The sequence below is a fragment of the Acipenser ruthenus genome, chromosome 56, assembly GCF_902713425.1.
Source record: "Acipenser ruthenus chromosome 56, fAciRut3.2 maternal haplotype, whole genome shotgun sequence".
Lineage (NCBI taxonomy): Eukaryota > Metazoa > Chordata > Actinopteri > Acipenseriformes > Acipenseridae > Acipenser > Acipenser ruthenus.
In genome coordinates this window covers 2,886,631-2,908,508 of record NC_081244.1, presented here as the reverse complement: position 1 = coordinate 2,908,508, position 21,878 = coordinate 2,886,631, and the positions used below count along the sequence as shown (strand labels likewise).

Genomic DNA, 21,878 nt, shown 5'->3' with positions numbered 1-21,878 from the left:
CCCTTTGCAGTCCATTTATTAAGGGCACGTCAGGTCCAATTTATTTTCACATGCGCAGTTAATTTTAGACGCGCTGTTTAAAAGTATTTTTTTTTAATCAAACGGGTTTAAATGGCCCTGCATATCAACAAAGCACTCACTAGGCATCTCCAGCCCCGCCCCACCCTTTCGTTCGCTATCGCTTTCACATATGCTAAGAAATAAATAATAATAGTCCTACATACCGATCAATCATCTCCTGATCACTCGTTTTAACATAACATCTCAAAAAAGCTCTGCAAATGTCCGTGATAGTCTCTGTGTGCTGATGCAGTATCAGCCAGCTTGTTTCCTTATCACCACCCATATGGGATGCCAGGGGCAGGTATGACTAATGAGATATGCCTTGTTTTTTTTTTTTTTTTTTTAATTGGTTTGTCTCGGCTCCTGTCGCTCCCACTCGGCCATTGAATGGTTTTCTCGGCTTTTTCCGGAGAAAAAATGACTAGAAACCAGTTTTTTGCGTTTTTTTGATGGACCAGATAGGAATAATTGCAATGTTGGACCAGGTCCGACAATGGACCACAAAGGGTTAAAATATTGAGTACTTTAATGTATGTTTCAATATTAAGTAAATCAAACTCATTAATCTTGTTACATACAGGTAATTGATTTATTAAAATGTTTGGATATACTGCTGTTTTATGAATTACTGTCTCGTTCACAGTCGTCTTAAAATAACGATAGAATATGTTTTGTTGGAAAATAATAATAATTAAAAAACATTTTTTGTCCAATTCAAATTTTGCTGCAGATGGATTTATTTTCATAAGTTTTCTTTTGGTTAAGTGGCACAGCTGCGCTCTGATTGCAGTTCCGTGCATTTTTTTTTTGGGGGGGGGGGGGCAGTGGGATGTTGCAAGTCAACTGAATGTGATTTTGCAAGTTGTATTTGGTTGCACAGAGTAGTGCCAAAAAAAAAATAACTTATGCAAGGCTCTCGTTTCCTTCTGTATTGTGCACATTCGTTTTTTTGTGCATGACAGTTCAGCGTGAGAAGTAATGGCTGGACGTTTTAGTTACACAGTGTTCAGAAATTAGGTTTCAAGAGTAATGTTTTTGTGTACTGGTTTTACTCAAAAGTGATTCCTGTTCAGGTATTTATGAATGGGAATAATAAGAGACATGCACTTTCTTGTTTGACCAAGAAAAATAACTGAATTTCTAAAATTCTAAAATTATACAACGGTGTCTAATTTAAAGGTTTGATAAAAACCTTTTAGTTTAGTTTTTGCAATTTATTTTATTTACTTTTTTTTAATTTATTTTCACTCGGTGCGTGTTCTGTGTGATTTCCATCGTTCACAATATTTATTCAAATGAATAAAGGACAGTTTAGATTAGGTTTATTTATAATGTTACAGGTTTAAACATAACATTTTTTTAATTTGACATTTTCCCAAGGAGTGCTAATAGTGGGCCGCAGTGCCTAATGCAGCTGAACAGGTGGGCCTCAAGTAAAAAAAGTTTGGGAACCCCTGATGTAGATCATACTGCAGACATGAGGAAAAAGGTTTTGTGGTCAGACGAGACAAAAATTGAACTTTTCGGTCTAAATTCACTGCACATCACCCAGTCAGCACCATCCCAACTGTCAAGCATGGTGGTGGCAGCATCATGTTATGGGGATGCTTCTCTTCAGCAGGGACTGGGAAGCTTGTCAGGATAGAGGGGAGAATGGATGGTGCAAAGTACAGGCAGCAAAGACTCTGAAACTGGGGAGGAAATTCACATTTCGACAGGACAATGACCCGAAGCACAAAGCCAAAGCCACACTCGAGTGGTTGAACAAGAAGAGAATTGATGTTTTTGAGTAGCCCAGTCAAAGTCTTGACTTGAGTCCAATAGAAAATTTATGGCGAGGCTTGAAGATTGCAGTCCATCGACGATCCCCAACAAACTGGAACAATTTTCCTGTGAAGAATGGGCAAAAATGCCACCATCCTACTGTGCAAAACTAGTAGAGACCTATCCAAAAAGACTCATAGCAGTAACTGCTTCAAAAGGTGCTTCTACCAAGTACTGACTTAAGCGGCTGAATACTTATCCAACCAGTAAATTTCATTTTGTACATTTTCTTTGCAATTTTGCTGACATTTAACCTCCTCCTCATATAAGTGTTCAGTTTAACCACAGAAAAAAGTTCATTTGAAAAACTGTGCATATATTATTTGTAATTCAACAAAATGTGACGTTATTGGTAGGGGGTGAATACTTCTGCAAACCACTGTATGTTAGTGGCACAGAGCCCTGAAGGCTGTGAGTGACCAATCCCATCCACAATTGTAGGACATGTGTGGGAGGGTTTAGTCTCTCAAATTTTGAATGGTGCATCAGTCACGTCTGTCAAACATGCATCATGATTGATGCCTAAACTAGCCTATAGGATTTATCCTTGTTGTTCAGTCTGGAATCCAGGAAGTCAAGTCAGCAACCAAAGTCTGTATTTATATAGGATCGTACTTTGATGTGATCAAATCGTGATGGCTACAACATTTAGCAGACCCAAAGAACTATTTTTGGTAAGCTTGATGCTATTTTCAGAACTAATCAATGGCTAGTGATTGCTGCAGGGTGACCTATACTGTACCAAACGCAATGTATATCAAAGGCATTGCCCTGCAAGCTGTGAATGATCAATCGCTTTGAAAATTAGGACGTGTGTGGGAGGGTTTCGTGCCTGTCGAAATACTGTAAATCCATAAATATTTGGCGAATTACACTCATAAAACCTATTTTGGTCCAGAAATGTTGGCGACTTGTTGCAATATATACAAAGCATATATTGTTAGTGGAATTTGATATTCGTGCAAAATGTTAGATGGTTTTTTTCATATGCGAAAAACCCACAATAAGGTTTGCAGATGTTTTTGGCTTTACAGTATCTGAATGGTGTGCCAAACATTCCATCAATAAAAACTAGCCTATAACATTTCTGCTTTTTGTTTTGTATGGAAACTAGCTAATCTTTCATCACTGTGCCGTGGTGCGAGTTGAGCGATCGAGATTGCTATAACAGTGAAGGAATCAAATTACTTAAAAATAATTGATTATTCAAGAAATAGATCTGAATACATTTATGTATTTTGTACAGCTCTTTTTGAGTGTTCAGAGGTTAGAGTTATTTTCAGAAATGTGATACATATTTATTTATTTTTATTTTTTTTGGTGTGAAATGCTTGTGCCAAAATATTATTTCTTATATATTTGCCAACACTGTCGCAGTTCATTTCAGAACTTTGGTAGCTCTGTCAAATATATTTAATGCTCTACATTTAATTAATTCCCTCACTTGCTCTAATAAGTTCTATCTTTTTTTTTATTTGGTGAAATAATTATTTGCCAACACTGTCCCAGTTCATTTCAGATTTTTTGTAGCTGGCAGATACAGTGCCTTGCAAAAGTATTCAGACCCCTGACCAATTCTCTCATATTACTGAATTACAAATGGTACATTGAAATTTTGTTCTGTTTGATATTTAATTTAAAACACTGAAACTCAAAATCAATTATTGTAAGGTGACATTGGTTTTATGTTGGTAAATATTTTTAAGAAAAATAAAAAACTGAAATATCTTGCTTGCATAAGTATTCAACCCCTGTGCTGTGGAAGCTCCCAGTTTACACCGAGGACACAATTACCTTACCAATGGCCTCCACCTGTGAACCATTAAAGTTGCTGTCACATTTTCTGGATAAAAACACCACTGTTGAAGGATCATTGGTCAGGCTGTGAATCTGAAGGAAAATGAAGACCAAAGAGCATTCTACAGAAGTTAGAGATAAAGTAATACAAATGCATAGATTAGGGAAAGGGTACAAAATAATATCCAAGTGTTTGGATATCCCATTGAGCACAGTTGGATCAATAATCAGGAAGTGGAAACTGCATCACACCACCCAGGCAGTGCCAAGAAAAGGCCGTCCCTCAAAACTCAGCGCTCAAACAAGGAGACTTGTGAGAGAAGCCACAAAGAGGCCAACAATCACTTTGACGGAGCGACAGAGTTCAGTGGCTGGGAGTGGAGTAATGGTGCACCAGTCAACCATATCAAGAGCTCTGCATAACACTGGCCTGTATGGGAGGATGGCAAGAAAGAAGCCGTTACTCAAAAAGTACCATCTGAAAGCACGTCTGGAGTTTGCCGGAAAGCATGAGAGTGACCCAGCTGCGATGTGGGAAAAGGTTTTGTGGTCAGATGAGACCAAGATAGAGCTTTTTGGCCAAAACTCAAAGCGCTATGTGTGGCGCAAACCTAACACTGCCCATGCCTCAAGACACACCATCCCTACAGTGAAGTATGGTGGTGGTAGCATCATGCTGTGGGGATGCTTCTCATCAGCAGGGACTGGGCATCTTGTTAAAATTGAAGGAAGAATGGATGGAGCAAAATACAGGGAAATACTGCAAGAGAACCTGCTTCAGTCCGCTAAAAAACTGAAGCTTGGGAGGAAATTCACCTTTCAGCAGGACAATGATCCCAAACACAAGGCCAGAGCAACATTGGAGTGGCTCAAGAACAAAAAGGTGATTGTCCTACAGTGGCTAGGTCAAAGTCCTGATCTCAATCCCATTGAGAATATGTGGCACTATTTGAAAATTGCGGTCCACAAGCGTCGTCCAACCAACCTGAACAACCTGGAGCAAATCTGCCAAGAAGAATGGGCCAAAATCATTCTGACACTGTGCAAAGCTGGTACATACTTACCCCAAAATACTTAAAGCTGTTACTGCAGCAAAAGGTGGCTCTACCAAATATTAATTTGTGGGGGTTGAATACTGCAAGATATTTCAGTTTTTTATTTTTCTTTAATCCAGAAAATGTGACAGGAACTTTAATGGTTCACAGGTGGAGGCCATTGGTAAGGTAATTGTGTCCTCGTTAGGTCAATTTCTTTCATCGGTGTAAACTGGGAGCTTCCACAGCACAGGGGTTGAATACTTATGCAAGCAAGATATTTCAGTTTTTTATTTTTCTTAAAAATATTTCCCAACATAAACCCAATGTCACCTTACAATAATTGATTTTGAGTTTCAGTGTTTTAAAATAAAATATCAAACAGAACGAAATTTCAATGTACCATTTGTAATTCAGTAATATGAGAGAATTGGTCAGGGGTCTGAATACTTTTGCAAGGCACTGTATATGTACAACTACATTTAATTCCCACTACTAGTTCTAATACATTTTTAATTCATTTTTAAAACCAATTTTATTTGTGAAATAATTGTTATATATTTGCCAACACTGTCACAGTTCATTTCAGACTGTAGCTGGCAGATATATTTACAACTACATTTAATTCCTACAACTAGTTTCTAATACATTTATATATATTTTTTTATTATTTGTGAAATAATTTATATATTTGCCAACACTATCCAAGTGATTTTCAGAAGTTTTGTAGCTGGCAGATACATTTGCGACTACATTTAATTCCCATATTTTTTTATTCTCATATGTTTTTTTACTATTATGTGAAGTTTATTTCATTGATTGCTACATATTGCAGTAACTACTGTAAAAAGGAGGTAGCAAGGATGATGATGGAAACTGACCGTGGTCTGATTTCCATCTGACTGACAATGGCTTTTACCCCATTGACCCCCAGTGATGTCACTGAGGAAGAGCCTGCATGGCCCAGGAGGCCCTCCCCAATAATGCAGAGCCAGACATACCAGGCTTCATCAGTACTCCAGGTTCAAAGGTGAATACTGCTGACTGCTGGCTTCACTCCTCTGTAGTATGTCCAGCTTTTCCTCACAGATGACCTGTTGGAGCATATGGTCATCATGACCAACAGGTATGCTGCCCAGTTCCTACAGCAGCAAAAAGAGTCTGTGACCACATGTCCGTGCCCACAAATGGAAAGAATCAAGTGTCCCAGAACTGAAAAAGGCAGCTGCTACTGTTGCCTGAAGTGCCCCTCAAGTGCTTTGAACTGTATCATTCAAAGCTTGAATATTGGAAGGCAAAACTACTTAAAAAGTGGTAAAAATGACACAGGTTTATATTTAGTTCCACAATTGTGCAGTTTCTATGGTTTGCAGTGATACCAAACATGTATATTTAGGTTACTGGGTTCTTGCCTGTCACACCCCCCCAAAACCTATTGCCACCCCTGGAAGGGTATTTCCATGCAGTACAGGATGTTGTTCAAGCCGCTGTTCCTCAGACTCACTTTCTGGATTTTTATCTGGCCTGTCCCACAGTTAATATCCCCATCACTTATACCACAAGCGGCTTGAAGAACATCTGGTACTGCATGGAAATATCCTTTGTGGAATTGTGGAACTAAATATAAACTAAATTTTCACCACTTTCTAAGTAGTTTTGCCTAATACCAGAGGGGGTTGTGGGTAACAGACTTTAGGGGTGGGGTGGTTGTGTTACCCATCCCTGAATTCTATAATTTGTGGGGATTAAAAAATAAATGGTTGTCCCTGGTTACCTTGCTGCTTACAGGGAGTTTTGCCATGCTAAATGTGGGGAGGTGCCACATGCCAACATTGGCAGAATTATCATGGAAAATGCCTGTCAGGGTGTGTCTTCTTTTGATTCTTATTGCAACCAGGAACCTCATGTAAAAGTAAACATGTTTGGTATCCCTGAAAACCTTACAACCTGCAGAACGTGGAAATCTCTGTTTGCAGTTCATGTATCTAGCTTTAGTGGCACAATAAGTAAATATGGAGATTTGTGATTTTGCATGTTGTTTTTTGTGTGGTTAACATCAGTATTCGACCCTTTAGAGCAAGGAAAGCTTTGAACAGGTATAAAATATTCTATTTTTTTAAAGCACTTTTTGAAATGAGCACAAAATGTGACAGTTATCTTGCCAATTTGAAGTTTAAGTTAGAATAAGCCTTGTAATGTGAAGTGGTAATCCTTAATTTTGAAAATGAAAATTGGGCATGTTATACGCATTGCAAGAGGGGTTAAAGTTCACCCCATGTTTGAGTCTAGTACCATTGTAATCCTCACAACCTACAGTTTCAGAATGTGTATATATAGTTTTAGAATAACGTTTCCAGCTTCCTTTTGATACAGTTTGTGCAGAGGGGTCAGAAAATGGAGAACAAAGGCAAAGAAAAAATATTTTAAATATATATATGTAATGCGGTCATGTGCTGTACTTTTATTCCAAGCAAAGTAGTTGCGAGAATCACACATTTTTCAAGTTGTTCCCGCATATCTGCAAATGTCAGTGCGGGAAAATGCCGCAGGGATATTTTAAGACACCAAGCTACTGTATTTTTCACCCAATTTAGAATGCCTGAAATGTTACAACAATCTCTATGAAGTAAGTGTCAGTGACGAAAGCACTATGAGCTGCATTCTGAGTAGTTCTGGTTAAAATAAATATGGTAAATAAATAAAAGTAGTGCTGATATTTTAAGTACCGCAAGATTTTATTCTCTCGTACGTGATTCTCGGACGCTATCTTATAGAAACTCAGTACACTGCAGTAAGTAAACAGTTTTGAAAAAAAAAAAAAAGATTTGAAGTCTATCTAGGTGTTCTGCAAGCGGTGACTTTTGCTTTAACTCTTAAAACTTAGTCCCATTCATTTTGGAGTGCCAACACACCGAAGGTTACACACATATTACTCGGGCACTGTAAAAGCCGCTTACCTGGTGACCTGTTTAAAAGTACAGATTCAGGGCTTTCCAAAGACGTATTCAGTGCGTGTGTGCGGTACTTCTAGCAGTAACTATGATTGCCTGAAGTTAAGCCTCTCATCATGTGACAGAGTTCATGGCTTAGGTTTTCTTTTGAGTCTATTGCTCCGTCATTGTAGCAGCTAGACTGAAAGGGGTGGTATCGTTGGAAAGCTTACAAGCTCAGCTCCCCCCCATGTTCATTTGATATTGAGGTTCAATGGTGCAGGTTTTTTTTTTTTTTTTCTTTTTTTTTTGAGCCCTCTATGATTACAATATATATAGCAGTGACCAAACATGATTTTTTTTGGAAAATCTTTCAAACTATACAATAGTAAAACATACATAAATGAAAACAGGAGGCTGTGTGGTCCAGTGGTTAAAGAAAAGGGCTTGTAACCAGGAGGTCCCCAGTTCAAATCCCACCTCAGCCACTGACTCATTGTGTGACCCTGAGCAAGTCACTTAACCTCCTTGTGCTCCGTCTTTCGGGTGAGACGTAGTTGTAAGTGACTCTGCAGCTGATGCATAGTTCACACACCCTAGTCTCTGTAAGTCGCCTTGGATAAAGGCGTCTGCTAAATAAACAAATCATAATGAAAACAGTGAAACAGGCAGAAATAGGGCTGAGTGTAAAGAGTTTTAAAAAAAAAAGAAAGAAATGGAGCACTTTTAAAAGAAAAGCACCTTTTTTTCTGCTGCATGCAAAAACTTTGTCAGGTAATGGCAAAAGCAATGGAGAGTCCTCTGTCTCAAAGTGATGAACAGCTGTAGGTCTCCTGAAAGCAGCTTATTTTAAAGCAACACCAGTGTGAATGGTGATGCAGTAAAATATATATATAGTGTTTTATATGCAAAAGTGCCTTGGCTGCAGCATAGGGGGGAAATCCCCCCAGCACACAAAAACGAACTTCAAGCCCTGGTCATATAGTTTGAATTTTGTATTTATGTAGTTTTAGAAAATATATTGTTTTTATATGCCCCAAAGTTCACACTATGAAAAATGCAAAGATTTGACCTAGCTGCGTTCTATTTTTTTGTTTATTTTTAATAATAATGTTTAAGGAGCTGTGACAGAAACATAACTTTAGAATTTTTTTTATTTTTTTCTACATATATAGTCAACATATTGGCAATGCGAGTGTGAACAGGATGGCTTGCAGTGGTGACCAGAAACACAGACTCGGCACAAGGACTCAAGGGGCAAACCTGAAGAGCTTTTATTAAATCATAAAACAAACACAAAAGACACAAAACAAATGGTGCATTGACCAAACGAATAAATAAATAACCAATAAGTCTCGTGCTGGTGTTTAACCCTTTGCGGTCCTATGTCGGACCTGGTACGGCATTGCAATTATTCCTATCAGGTCCAATGTCGGACCCTGTCCGATATCATCAAAAAGACGCAAAAAACTGGTTTTTAGTCGTTTTTTCTCCGGAAAAAGCCGAGAAAACCATTCAATGGCCGTGTGGGAGCGACAGAAGCTGAGACAAGCCGGAAAAAAAAAAAGAAAGGGCGTATCTCATGAATAGCTCATCCTTGCCCCTGGCATCTGATAATGGAGGCCATAAGGAAACAAGCTGGCTGTGACTGCATCAGCGCTCGGAGAATATCACAGACATTTGCAGAGCTTTTTTCAGATGTTATAGTAATAAAATAATGACTTGGATCGCATTATTGAGGCGTTTGGTGATAAAACGAGTGATCAGGAGATGATTGATTGGTATGTACAACTAATTATTATTATTATTATTATTATTATTTATTATTATTTATTTCTTCGCATATGTGAAAGCTATAGCGAGTGAAAGGGTGGCGTGGGGCTGGAGATGCCTAGTGAGTGCTTTGTTGATATGCAGGGCCTGTTAACTCTTTACGGTCCATTTATTAAATGCGCGTCAGGCACGCCAGGTCTAATTTATTTTCACACGCGCAGTTAATTTTAGACGCGCTGTTTAAAAGGTTTTTTTTTCACAGTCAAACGGGTTTAAAAGGCCCTGCATAACAACAAAGCACTCACTAGGCATCTCCAGCCCCGCCCCACCCTTTCGTTCGCTATCGCTTTCACCTATGTAAAAAGCTCTGCAAATATCCGTGTTCTCTGTGCGCTGACGCACAATCAGCCAGCTTGTTTACTTATGACCGCCCCGTTATCTGGTACCAGGGCCATGTATGACTATTCATGAGATGCGCCTTTATTTATTTTTTTTATTTTTTTTTCGACTTGTCTCTGCTCCTGTCGTTCCCACTCGGCCATTGAATGGTTTTCTCGACTTTTTCCGGAGAAAAAACGACTAAAACACGTTTTTTGCGTTTCTATAATGATGTCGGACAGGGTCCGACAATGGACCCGATAGGAATAATTGCAATGTTGGACCAGGTCCGACAATGGACCGCAAAGGGTTAAACCCGTTTGACTGTGGAAAAAAAATACTTTTAAACAGCGCGTCTAAAATTAACTGCGCGTGTGAAAATAAATTGGACCTGCCGTGCACTTAATAAATTGACTGCAAAGGGTTAAATCAGCACACTTGGCAATCGTTATCTTTTTACCTCCTGTCTCTGCTCTCGTTCTCCAGCTCTGAACCCTCTTTCCATGAATAAAGACAGCTGCAGGCTTTTGTATTCTGGCCCGAGGGGTTAACTAGTTATTAATTATCTTATTACCCCTCAGCCATAGTCTGTACGAGTTTAATAAGGATGCATGACTGTCAGCTAGTTAAATAATCAATAGCTGATCAGTCACGCATACTCACGAGGTTTTAAATCTGCGCTGCAAACAATAATAATACAAATAATAATAAAACAGCGCACATATATATATATTAGGGGCGGGACACTCGGCCACAGTGAGACATATACAATTTGTCATATTACCATGTTAAGAAATAACTTCCAGGGATTTAAAGTTACATAGACACTCAATATTACTACATTTAGAAATGCTAAAAGAAATGTTTAATTGATCAACAAATGTTTTGACTAGGTCTTTATTCAATATCTTGAATGGAGAAGAAATGTTTATCATGGTGCTTTGTGCATGCCACATGTTTACTGATGGGTGGGTGTGACTGTGTCTGTCTCTCAGGAGTACCCAGAGGCTGAGCTCCCCGCAGTGGTGGCTGGGGGCTGCATTGTCGAGGGTTACCGCAGTAAGGATGTAGTGAACGATGACTCTTCGAGTTTCTCTGTGGACGGGGATTACCGGGACCAGGATTACCGGGCAGAGCCGGGGGAGGAGAAGGCCAGTAACATCGTCATGCTGAGGATGCTGCCTCCCAACGCCACTGTCAGCGAGGTGACCGTCTCTCAGGGTTTATTGGGGCACGGTTGTAGATATCTCATGAGGTTTTTTGTGACATTTAATTACGATGTAACGATTCATTGTGTATCAATGAGATATGATACTTAGGTCGGCCAGGGTGTCTTTGACTCACCACGCGCTAGCGACACCTGTGGTCTGGCCGTATTAAAAGAAGCGGTCGGCTGATGGCACACGTTTCGGAGGACAGCGTGTGTTCGTCTTCACCACTCCCGAGTCAGCGCGGGGATGGTAGCGGTGAGCTGAGCCTAAAAACAATTGGCAGTTACAAATTGGGGAGAGAAGAATAACAATTGCCGACTACTAAATTAATAAATAAATAAATAAATAGGTGACTGCAAGAATGAAATGCAATTAGGATCAGCAATGAACAGTTAACGTAATTTGTCACGTCTGTTTTGAAATAAAAATTAAGTGAAACAGAATCACACTCATTCAAGATATGAAGGTAAAAACAAGTGACATTGTTTGGTAAGTAACAGCTTTTTCTGAGTTTAATTAGGAAAGAGAATTGTCTCAAAATAAGTTTAAAGGGATGTCATGTGATCATAAATGAGTGCTGGGACGAACACAGGATTTTCATGTTCGGATATTCACTCATAATTTAAATATTCATTTGTTTTCAAAAAGTGATAAAAGCCATTATATTGCTCGGACAGCATAGTGGCAGGGCAGGGGGCGTGGCCCCTGTGTGTGTGCCTTTATTTTACAGCAAGACATTGTATTATGTAACATGTTAAAGTAAAGAATATGCCTATGTTGTGTAGGCCTTCATTTACCCCAGTGAATTAACTACAAAACAAAAGATGTTAAATAGCAGTTCAGGTTAAATGTTCTTTTGCTTATTCCTGAAATAAATAGTATATAAAGTTAACACCACATTTTATTTATTTTTTACTTTTTTTTCATTCCTTGCCTTTGCCATTTCTTCGCAGTAAAAAGTGGCCAGAGACACGTTTTCATAAAGTAATAACATGAGGTTTACGTGTGCCTTTTTGTAGCTGAACAAGCAAACTAAAATTTAACTTGAAACACTTCAAATAAAACAAACGTGGAAATGGTGTTGTGAAATAGAGGGAAAAAACTCACCGTTTTGGTTCTCGTTTATTACATTCCACATAACAAAGTCGCAACAAAAAATATATAATATATACAATTTGTATAAAAATCACTACGATTTCCATTACACGAGAGTAGATGTTAAAACTTCATGCTGATTTGAACTCGGCTCTCGCCAAGATAAGCACCAACTAAGACGTAGCTTTACAGTAAACTAATGTGATCCATATGCATCTCCATCCATTTACGTTTCCTTCCATATGATGATGTAGATATCCTTCTGTCTGGTGTTAATGGCTGAAGTGTAATGCTGGCTCCAGGGATCAGCTTATTTTGCCTCCCTGGCGCATCAGCACACACAACGGCTGCGATGCTGGCTCCGGGGATCAACCAAAGTGCGGCCTCCCCAGCGCATCAGCATGACAACCGTCTGGATTGAGCTAAGTAGGGTACATCTCTGGGGTTTTCAAGTGGGCACCTTCCATCCTCAGTGTTTCGTCGACTAGCCCACGACACCTCAAGAGGGCTCGACGGTGATTCTGGCGTCCCAGAATCACCCCCCTCCGTCCCCCACTCAACTCAGCCCAGCTTACTTACCTGTCCCCAGCCAGAATCTTTCCGTCTCAACCACAGCCAGTTGCTGCTCCTCTCTGCTGCTTCAGATAAGTTCTTCACTGTGCGACGCAACTCTTGGCCACTGAATCCGACGTCTCTGAGAAACCGGGTTGTAGAGTGTGCCACAAATCCTCGACAACCCACTTCCACTGGGTAAACCCGAACTCTCCATCCTCGCTGTTCCGCTTCAGTGGCTAGTTGAGCATACCGCAGTTTCTTCCTCTCATACGCCTCATCTACAGCGTCCTCCCATGGCACTGTTAACTCTACTAGGTGAACAAGGCGTGCTGATCTAGACCACAAGACAATATCTGGTCGAAGGTTAGTGGTGGCAATCTCAGGTGGAAAAATAAGCCGTTGACCAACATCTGCCAGCATATTCCAGTCTCTAGCAGCTTCCAGTTGTCCTGGGCGAGGATTGGTTTTAACACCTTTTCTTGGTGGTTGCTCTCCTGGGCGGAGGAATGTTGTCTTTTGTGTGTAATGTTTTGATGGAACAGGTGGCAACTTATTGGTCATGTTACGCTTGTCTTCCAATGCTAAGGCCAAACATCGCAGCACCTGGTCATGGCGCCAAGTAAACCGTCCTTGGCTAAGAGCCACCTTACATCCTGTCAAAATGTGCCTTAATGTTGCAGGTGATGAACACAAAGGACATGAGGGATCCTCTCCAACCCAGAGGTTTAGGTTCTGTGGTGATGGGAGAACATCATATGTTGACCTGATGAGGAAACTGATCCTGCTCTGTTCCATTGACCATAGGTCTTGCCAGCCAATCTTGCGTTGTTCCACACTCTCCCATCTCATCCATTCTCCCTGTTTGGCCTGGGAAATGGCCTTTATACACCTCATCCTCTCCTCCTGCTTTTGCACCTCGTTGACTACCAGCTTCCTTCTTTGAGCTGGGGCCGCCTTGTGCCATGTAGGAGGAGTTGAACTGAAACCAAGACCCCCTCTTCCATGCTGAACTTGCCCCATGATATCACCAATTCGAAGGGCAGCCTTTGCATCTTCCACAGCTTTCTTTGCCGCCCACTTTCTTCCAGTTTTCAACACAGGTGCTGCCTCCCTTACGCATTTATCGCGTGACTCTACTAATGTCATTTCCAGTCTGACCTTGGCGCACTTAAACTCCTCGGTTAGAGCAGAGACTGGTAGCTGCAGTATTCCTTTACCATAAAGTCCCACTCTGCTGAGGCAGCGTGGAACTCCCAACCATTTCCTGATGTATGAACTGATTAAAGCTTCCAGCTTCTCTACTGTTGTCAAAGAAACCTCGTACACAGTCAGTGGCCACAGCAACCTCGGCAGTAGACCAAACTGAAAGCACCAGAGTTTTAGTTTACCTGGTAGAGCGCAGCTGTCTATGCTCTTCAACCCTTCCACTGCTTGTTGTCTAACTTCTCCCACACGAACTGTGTCCTTTAGATCCCCGTCGTACCATCTCCCAAGACTCTTCACTGGCTTCTCAGACACTGTTGGTATTGCCTCACCATTAATGAAGAATGTTTTATCTACTACTTTGCCTTTAATTATAGAGATGCTCCTTGATTTAGTGGGCTTGAATTGCATTCGTGCCCATTCAATGTTATTGGTTAATTTGCCCAATAATCGATTAGTGCAGGCTACTGTTGTAGTCATGGTTGTCATGTCATCCATGTATGCTCGAATTGGTGGTAGTCGCATTCCAGAAGCCAAGCGCTCTCCTCCTACTACCCATTTTGATGCCCTAATGATTACTTCCATTGCCATGGTAAAAGCCAGTGGAGAAATGGTGCATCCTGCCATTATTCCAACCTCTAGGCATTGCCATGTAGTGCTGAATTCTGAAGTTGAAAAACTGAATTGCAAATCTCCAAAATAGGCTTTCACTAAATTTGTTATTGTCATCGGTACACTGAAAAAATCAAATGCTGCCCAAAGTAGTTCATGTGGCACTGAACCATATGCATTAGCCAAATCCAGGAATGTCACATGGAGCTCCTTCCTCTCCTTTTTAGCTGATTGAATTTGTTGCCAGATCACATTGATGTGTTCTAAGCAACCTGGGAAACCTGGAATGCCCGCTTTTTGTATTGAAGTGTCAATGAAGCAGTTCTTTAATAGGTAAGCTGACAATCTCTGAGCAATAATGCTGAAGAAAATCTTGCCTTCTACGTTTAACAGGGAAATGGGACGAAACTGACTGATGCTTGTAGAATCTTTTTCTTTAGGTATAAAGACTCCACCTGCTCGGCGCCATGCTCTTGGTACAACCTGTTTTTCCCATGCCACTTTCATCAATTTCCACAGAATTCGTAGAACTCCTGAAGCACTCTTGTACACTCTGTACGGAACTCCATTAGGCCCTGGAGATGATGAAGCCCTTGCTTTTTTCACAGCTTGCTCTATTTCTTTCCACTTAGGTGCACAATAATTCCAACACGTTAGGCATTGTTTAAGCGAGGCATTTCAGAATGACATGCTTGCCTTTTTATCTGAAGTTCTGGCCCATGAGATTCTGACATGCTCTAAAGCAGCATAACGCGTTTTTGTCCCAGTTGGCTTTCCATAGAGATCACTATGAGTGCATACGCATAATCTGGTTTGTTTATTTTTTGCCGTCTAAAACTTTTAAATAGAGGCTCAAGAGCTGTTGTGTTGATCCTGTTTATATATATATATATATATATATATATATATATACACACACACACACACACACACACACACACACACACACACAGTGGCTCTCAAAAGTATTCACCCCCCTTGGACTTTTCCACATTTTATTGTGTTACAACATGGAATCAAAATTGATTTAATTAGGAGTTTTTGCCACTGATCAACACAAAAAAAGTCCATAATGTCAAAGTGAAAAATAAAATCTACAAATTGTTCTAAATTACAAATATAAAACAGAAAATAAATGATTGCATAAGTATTCACCCCCTTTGCTATGACACACCTAAATAAGCTCTGGTGCAACCAATTGTCTTTAGAAGTCACATAATTAGTTGAATGGAGTCCACCTGTGTGCAATTAAGGTGTTTCACATGATTTCAGGTTAAATACACCTGTCTCTGGGAGGTCCCACAGTTGGTTAGTACATTTCCTAACAAAAACTACATCATGAAGACGAAGGAACATTCAAAGCAAATCCGGAATAAGGTTCTTCAAAAGCACCACTCGGGTCGGATATAAGAACATTTCCAAGGCATTGAATATCCCCCAGAGCACAGTAAAGTCCATTATTAAGAAATGGAGAGAATATGGCACAACTGTGAATCTTGTCTAGAACAGGCCGTCCTCAAAAACTGTGTTTATCCAGGCGAGAAGGGCACTAGTCAGGGAGGCCACCAAGAGGCCTATGGCAACTCTAAAGGAGTTACAGTCTTCCACGGCTGAGCTGGGAGACACTGTGCATATGGCAACAATAACCCGGGTGCTTCACAAAACTGGCCTTTATGGGAGAGTGGCAAAAAGAAAGCCATTGTTGAAAAAAAACTCACATCAAATCTTGGCTAGTTTAGCAGAAGGCATGTGGGAGACTGAGACCAAGTGGAAGAAGATTCTATGGTCTGATGAGACCAAAATAGAGCTTTTTGGCCTCAACGCTAAGTGCTATGTTTGGCACAAGCCTAACACCGCACATCATCCTGAGAACACCATCCCTACCGTGAAGCATGGTGGTGGCAGCATCATGCTATGGGGATGCTTCTCTGTGTCAGGGCCTGGAAAGCTTGTGAAAATAGAGGGCAAAATGGATGCAGCAAAGTACAGAGAAATCCTGAAGGAAAACCTGCTGAAGTCTGCAAGAGACCTGGGACTTGGGAGAAGATTCATCTTCTAGCAGGACAATGACCCCAAACATACAGCCAAAGCCAAACTGGAGTGGCTTAAAAACAAAAAGGTCAATGTCCTGGAGTGGCCCAGTCAAAGCCCGGACCTCAAGCCAATTGAGAATATGTGGAAAGAGTTGAAAATTGCTGTCCACCAAAGGTCCTCATCCAACTTGACGGAGCTTGAGCAATTTTGCAAAGAAGAATGGGCAAAAATCGCAGTGTCCAGATGTGCAAAGCTGGTAGAGACTTATCCAAATAGACTCATGGCTGTAATTGCTGCCAAAGGTGCCTCTACCAAATATTGACTCAAGGGGGTGAATACTTAAGCAATCTATTTTCTGTTTTGTATTTATAATTAATTTAGAACAATTTGTAGATTTTATTTTTCACTTTGACATTATGGACTTTTTTTGTGTTGATCAGTGGCAAAAAACTCCTATTTAAATCCATTCTGATTCCATGTTGTAACACAATAAAATGTGGTAAAGTCCAAGAGGGGTGAATACTTTTGAGAGCCACTGTATCTATATTAATCTCACATCACACAGAGCTCTTTTTTATTTGCCATTTTTTGAAACAGTCACGCAGCTTCTGGTGAGACGGTAAAAAAGTACAAGGTATTTTTGTCATTTCTAGCAAATACAAACATCTGATTTTTGTATCCAAATACATGTCAAAATATTTGTTTGAATATTCCGATATTTGTCTCGGCACTATCAAAAATAAAACACGAAAACTTCAAGCCCGAATCGTATTGTAATAGAGGTATGTATCATTTTATTGTGATACAAGACCAAACACGTGGCTCATTGTAGTTCATCAAACGGTTCTTGAATGAAGAGCAAGTGTTTTTTATAGTTGGTATGAATACATACTCTCCCTATTTCATTTAATTGGTCTTTTAACAAAGCAGCCTGTCATTAGTGATCGTTTTAATCCTGTTCTACATCTTGCAAAACAGCCCATGAGAGCCACAAGACCTTGTAAACACTGCAGGGTGTTCTGTAAGTAAACTCCAGCATGTTACAAAGTGGAATGATATATAACCCCGGTCCGATCTTCTTTCAGATCCGCTCCCAGTTACAAGAGCAGGGCATTCAACCCCGGGAGGTGCGGCTAATGAGGAACAAGTCTTCAGGTGAGTTCATCTGTCCTGTGACCCCCGGCCCTGCAAAAAAAAAAAAAAAAAACATTCACTGTGAGGCTGGGCTGCCTCTCTCCTGTCTCTCCCCCTGGTTTCACTTCAGTATCAACAGAGAAATGTACCTGCATCCACCTAGCCTTGTCATTAAGCACAGTGGGGCTGGTTGAGTGGGATTTCAATCAAGCACCTTCTGAACTAATACAGGTTCCCTTCCTCTCATTCAGAGGAAGGAACTGCTGTTTGAGAGTCTGAGATTAAGTGTTGCTGTTATCAGCTACTTACTGTCTACAGCACAGCACAGACTAGCACTGATGAGAGTACTGGGACATGCGCATTTGCAGCGTGTTCAAGATAACTAAACCGCTCAACTGCTTGCGTTTGAAAAATTCAGTTAACAGCACCTTGAATAGACATTGCTCAGTCCTGTTTGGAACCAGCCAATTCAGATTTCCCTATTATTATTATTATGATGATGATGATTATTATTATTATTATTATTATTATTATTATTATTATTATTATTATGATGATGATTATTATTGTGTATTTCTTAGACGCCCTTACCCAGGGCGACTTACAGTTGTATACAAAATAAAATGCATATCAAGAATTACAGTATGATTAGGAGCAAGATACAAAATACAATGACTTCAGTCCTAATAAGAGCAAATAGAAAACACAGTACAATTTGATATCGGGGCAATTCTAGAGCAGATTACAGTGTTAACCATGTAATGCACATGTGACTCAATGCTTAGCCACCCCTCTATATAATTATTTTTTAAATCAGGCCTCACAAGCCAGAATCTTTCATATGCAGTAAGTTTTGTGTTGCCAGACAGGATAGCTCTACATCCTCACACACGACCACACATTCCATTGTCAGCTCTGCTGATCCATTTCAACAGAGAGCAGGACCTTTCCCACCTGTCTGTGCTGTTCTAGATCCGCCCTCACTGAGCATAAGCAAGCTGTTCAATCAGTGGGGTAATCATGGGAATACTCAGAAAAGGCTGTCGCAAGCCTACTGTTTAAAGTGACTGAATGAGTGAGTTTGTGTCGGGAGATGGATTTCTTTGACTGTTAATGAGCTCCACCTCTCCCCCCTTTTGTCTGCCTCTTTTTCTTAAGCTCTGGACACTGAGCTGGAAGAGGGAGCATTAAGCCTCCTCCCACCTTCCAGTTTGCTTTGTGTTTCACCTCAAGAGGGGTGATTGCCAGGGTAGAGTGGCCAGGAGGGCTGATTCTGCTGCTGGGTGATTCCACATGTATTGCAGGGCAGCTGGGTTAAGGGTCTTACAAACCCCTTCTGCAGTGCTTGAGCTTAGATCCCTGTAGGCAAGCCATTTCTGCCTGACTGGATGTGCCTGATTCAATCACTAGAAAGATGATTGCATATTACCACACAAGTCGATGTCGAGTCGAAATCGAGCAGATTTGTTTTTAGAACCCCCTCCTGCCTCAGTAAGAGTGGTAACAGCCCCCTCTCCCCTCTCCCCTCCCTGCCTGGCAGGGCCCGCTGTTTCAGTAAGTGGATGCAGGGTCCACACCCCCCTCTCTGTCTCCTGTGTTCTGATGTTGCTGTGCCTGTATGTGTGCCTGGAGGAGAAAGGAGAATGGTTCCCACTGACACTAACACACTGCGTATCTGTATCTGAATGCTGTATCTCCAGGTCAGAGCCGAGGATTCGCCTTCGTCGAGTTTAATCACTTGCAGGATGCTGCGCGATGGATGGAGAGCAATCAGGTCGCTTCTCACTGCTCACTACAAGTACCCTCTGTTCATGATGAGCGCAGACAAGCTTACAGAGAGATCATGATATGCTGTCAGACAGGGCAATGCCTGGGCCACACTGGGGCAACGGGCCCTTTAGACATTACACACCTGAAGGGAGGCTAACCAAGGCTTTACAATCCATTCTCTTAATTACACACCTGAAGAGAGGCTAACCAAGGCTTTACAATCCATTCTCTTAATTACACACCTGAAGGGAGGCTAACCAAGGCTTTACAATCCATTCTCTTAATTACACACCTGAAGGGAGGCTAACCAAGGCTTTACAATCCATTCTCGTAAATTGTTGGCACTATCAATCAATTAATCTTTTTTTCTTATATAGCGCCTTTTGTGATAAATCGCCTCAAAGCTATTTACAGATAAAAATAACAAAATTTCTAAAATAGTATATGATAAAATACATAGATTAAAATAATTTTAAACATAATGAATTCTTACTTTAAAAAGCAGTGACAAAAAATAGGATGATCCATTTTCCCTTTGAAATGCATATGCTTAATTATAGAAATGTGTTTTTAATCTTGGCAACATGCTTTCTCTTGTGTTGGAGCTCTTTTCATATAACTTCTGATACTAGATTTTTCAAACACAGCACTCCATTTAATAGCAAGTAGCTTAATTGCATTTATTTATTTTTTCTTTTTTAAAATGTCCCCTTTTATGATCGACAAGGTCTGTTTTAATGGTTTAAACATTGACAGCTCTACTGCTGTTAGAATCCCAATGAGGCATCTGTATGTCCATATGTACTAGGTATCGGGATCTCAGAGTATGTTGATGCATCCTATCCATCAGTCATACTGTGGAAGTAGATCACTGATCTATTAATGAATCCTGGAAGAAAAAAGTGAAATACCAAAAGATGTATGTAACGGGTTTGTTTCCTGTGTGGGTCGTCACTGAACAATACTGAGGCAGACACAGAGCATTGGGTGTTGATGGCGCACAGGCACGCAGTTTTAATTAACACAAGTGCTGACACTAGGGTACCAGCAATGGTAGCCCAAGTGTCACATTTAATAAAGAAAACGACAAAGCTAAAAATAAGTGCCGCACATGGCGCGTTCCAGTCCTACTAAAATGAATGTCCCGCTCCAAGAACCTGCTAATCTACACAAACCCTCTCTATCCCCTAAATTGATCAACTTCTGGGCTCCCGGAGTCCAGGCCTTCTCACGGTGACTCCTGCCTCTTCAAATGGCCTTTCCAAACAGCCTTCATGAATACCATCTTGCAGTGGAAGGGTTTTGTGTAGTTATTCCTTCATGTCAACACAGCGCCAGCTTTCGTTCAGCGTCCGTCTGTGTGGCAGTGGCTGTGGCCGTGCAGTAGCCTCGAGCTGTGGTGCAGATGCTTTTTGAGCTTCACGCAGCCTCCCCGGCCACGCCCCCCAGCCAATCCGGAGCTCCTGATCAGCTCAGCACCTGGCGAGCCTACCTGCTCAATTAGTTCCTTAGCAACATGCCTCCTGTTGCGCGTCCCAGCTGCTTCCATAAAGGCACACATGCACCCAAGAACCAGCGACATGGTCTCCCTGTCACAATGTATCAGTACATTGAATCAGGGACAAGTAATAATATTAATAACATTAATACTGAAACAGATTTTAAAGGCTTAGTTGGCACTCCTTTAACTCCTTGCACATTTGATATCAGACCCGTATAGGGCTGTATATTTATAGGACCACAACGGTTATTCACATCAATACTTCTCTCATTTATTTACTGCGTTTACGCTAAACCTAAACCAATAAAATGCATGGTTTTGTGGAGGAAGAACAAAGACAATCTGCACACATTGAAACCCTGTCCTGCTCTACAGTTACTTCAGCTAGGAAAGGGAATTAGCCTGATTTTAAAATACTAAATATATCTAAAGTTTCATAGACCCAGTGCTAATCTTGGATTTTCTAATCGTACTTTCGGTTAGGTAGTCCCAAGATTAGTGGTGTTCAGGGTCTGAAAACACCCCTAACAGAATTAAGGCTGTAAATTGAAAGTTTAAGAGCATATATGAATGCAGAATAGATGTTTGAACCAGTTCATTCATTTTCTTACTTCTTAAACGGGTATTTGTTTTTTGTTTTAAATGTTGTAGAAGTGATGGTGAAGTACTTCTCTTATCTGACATTTCTGTCAAACAAATGAATTTATATAACCGGTAACTAAATGTGAACTACATCAGTTTATTATTCATTCATAGTTATTTGATAGGAATGGCAGATTGGGGATGTGTTTTTCCATTGTAAATACACGTCTGTTATCAGCCAGGTAACAGTCATCTTGATCTTTGCTTGTCACTTTCTACAACTTTCAGGCAAAGAAATTTTCTGGACATTTTTCAGCAATTTTCACCACATGAAAAAAACTACAAATACTAAACAATCTTCATTTGAGCTACTTGACTGTGA

At 40.6% G+C, this 21,878-nt stretch overlaps 1 protein-coding gene across 7 annotated transcripts in view; it reads left to right on the top strand.

The window, feature by feature from the left end:
- The window catches only part of rbm10 (RNA binding motif protein 10), a 66,623-nt gene that overhangs the window by 14,198 nt on the left and 30,547 nt on the right, over positions 1-21,878 (top strand). For 6 of the 7 annotated variants that reach the window (XM_034006964.3, XM_034006962.3, XM_034006963.3 and 3 more), the window contains 3 exons: positions 10,795-11,004; positions 17,595-17,664; positions 19,344-19,417. In XM_034006964.3, the coding sequence (XP_033862855.3) occupies positions 10,795-11,004; positions 17,595-17,664; positions 19,344-19,417 (354 nt within the window). The remainder of the gene's footprint in view (positions 1-10,794; positions 11,005-17,594; positions 17,665-19,343; positions 19,418-21,878) is intronic. The other variant, XM_034006966.3, reaches the window with a different exon arrangement.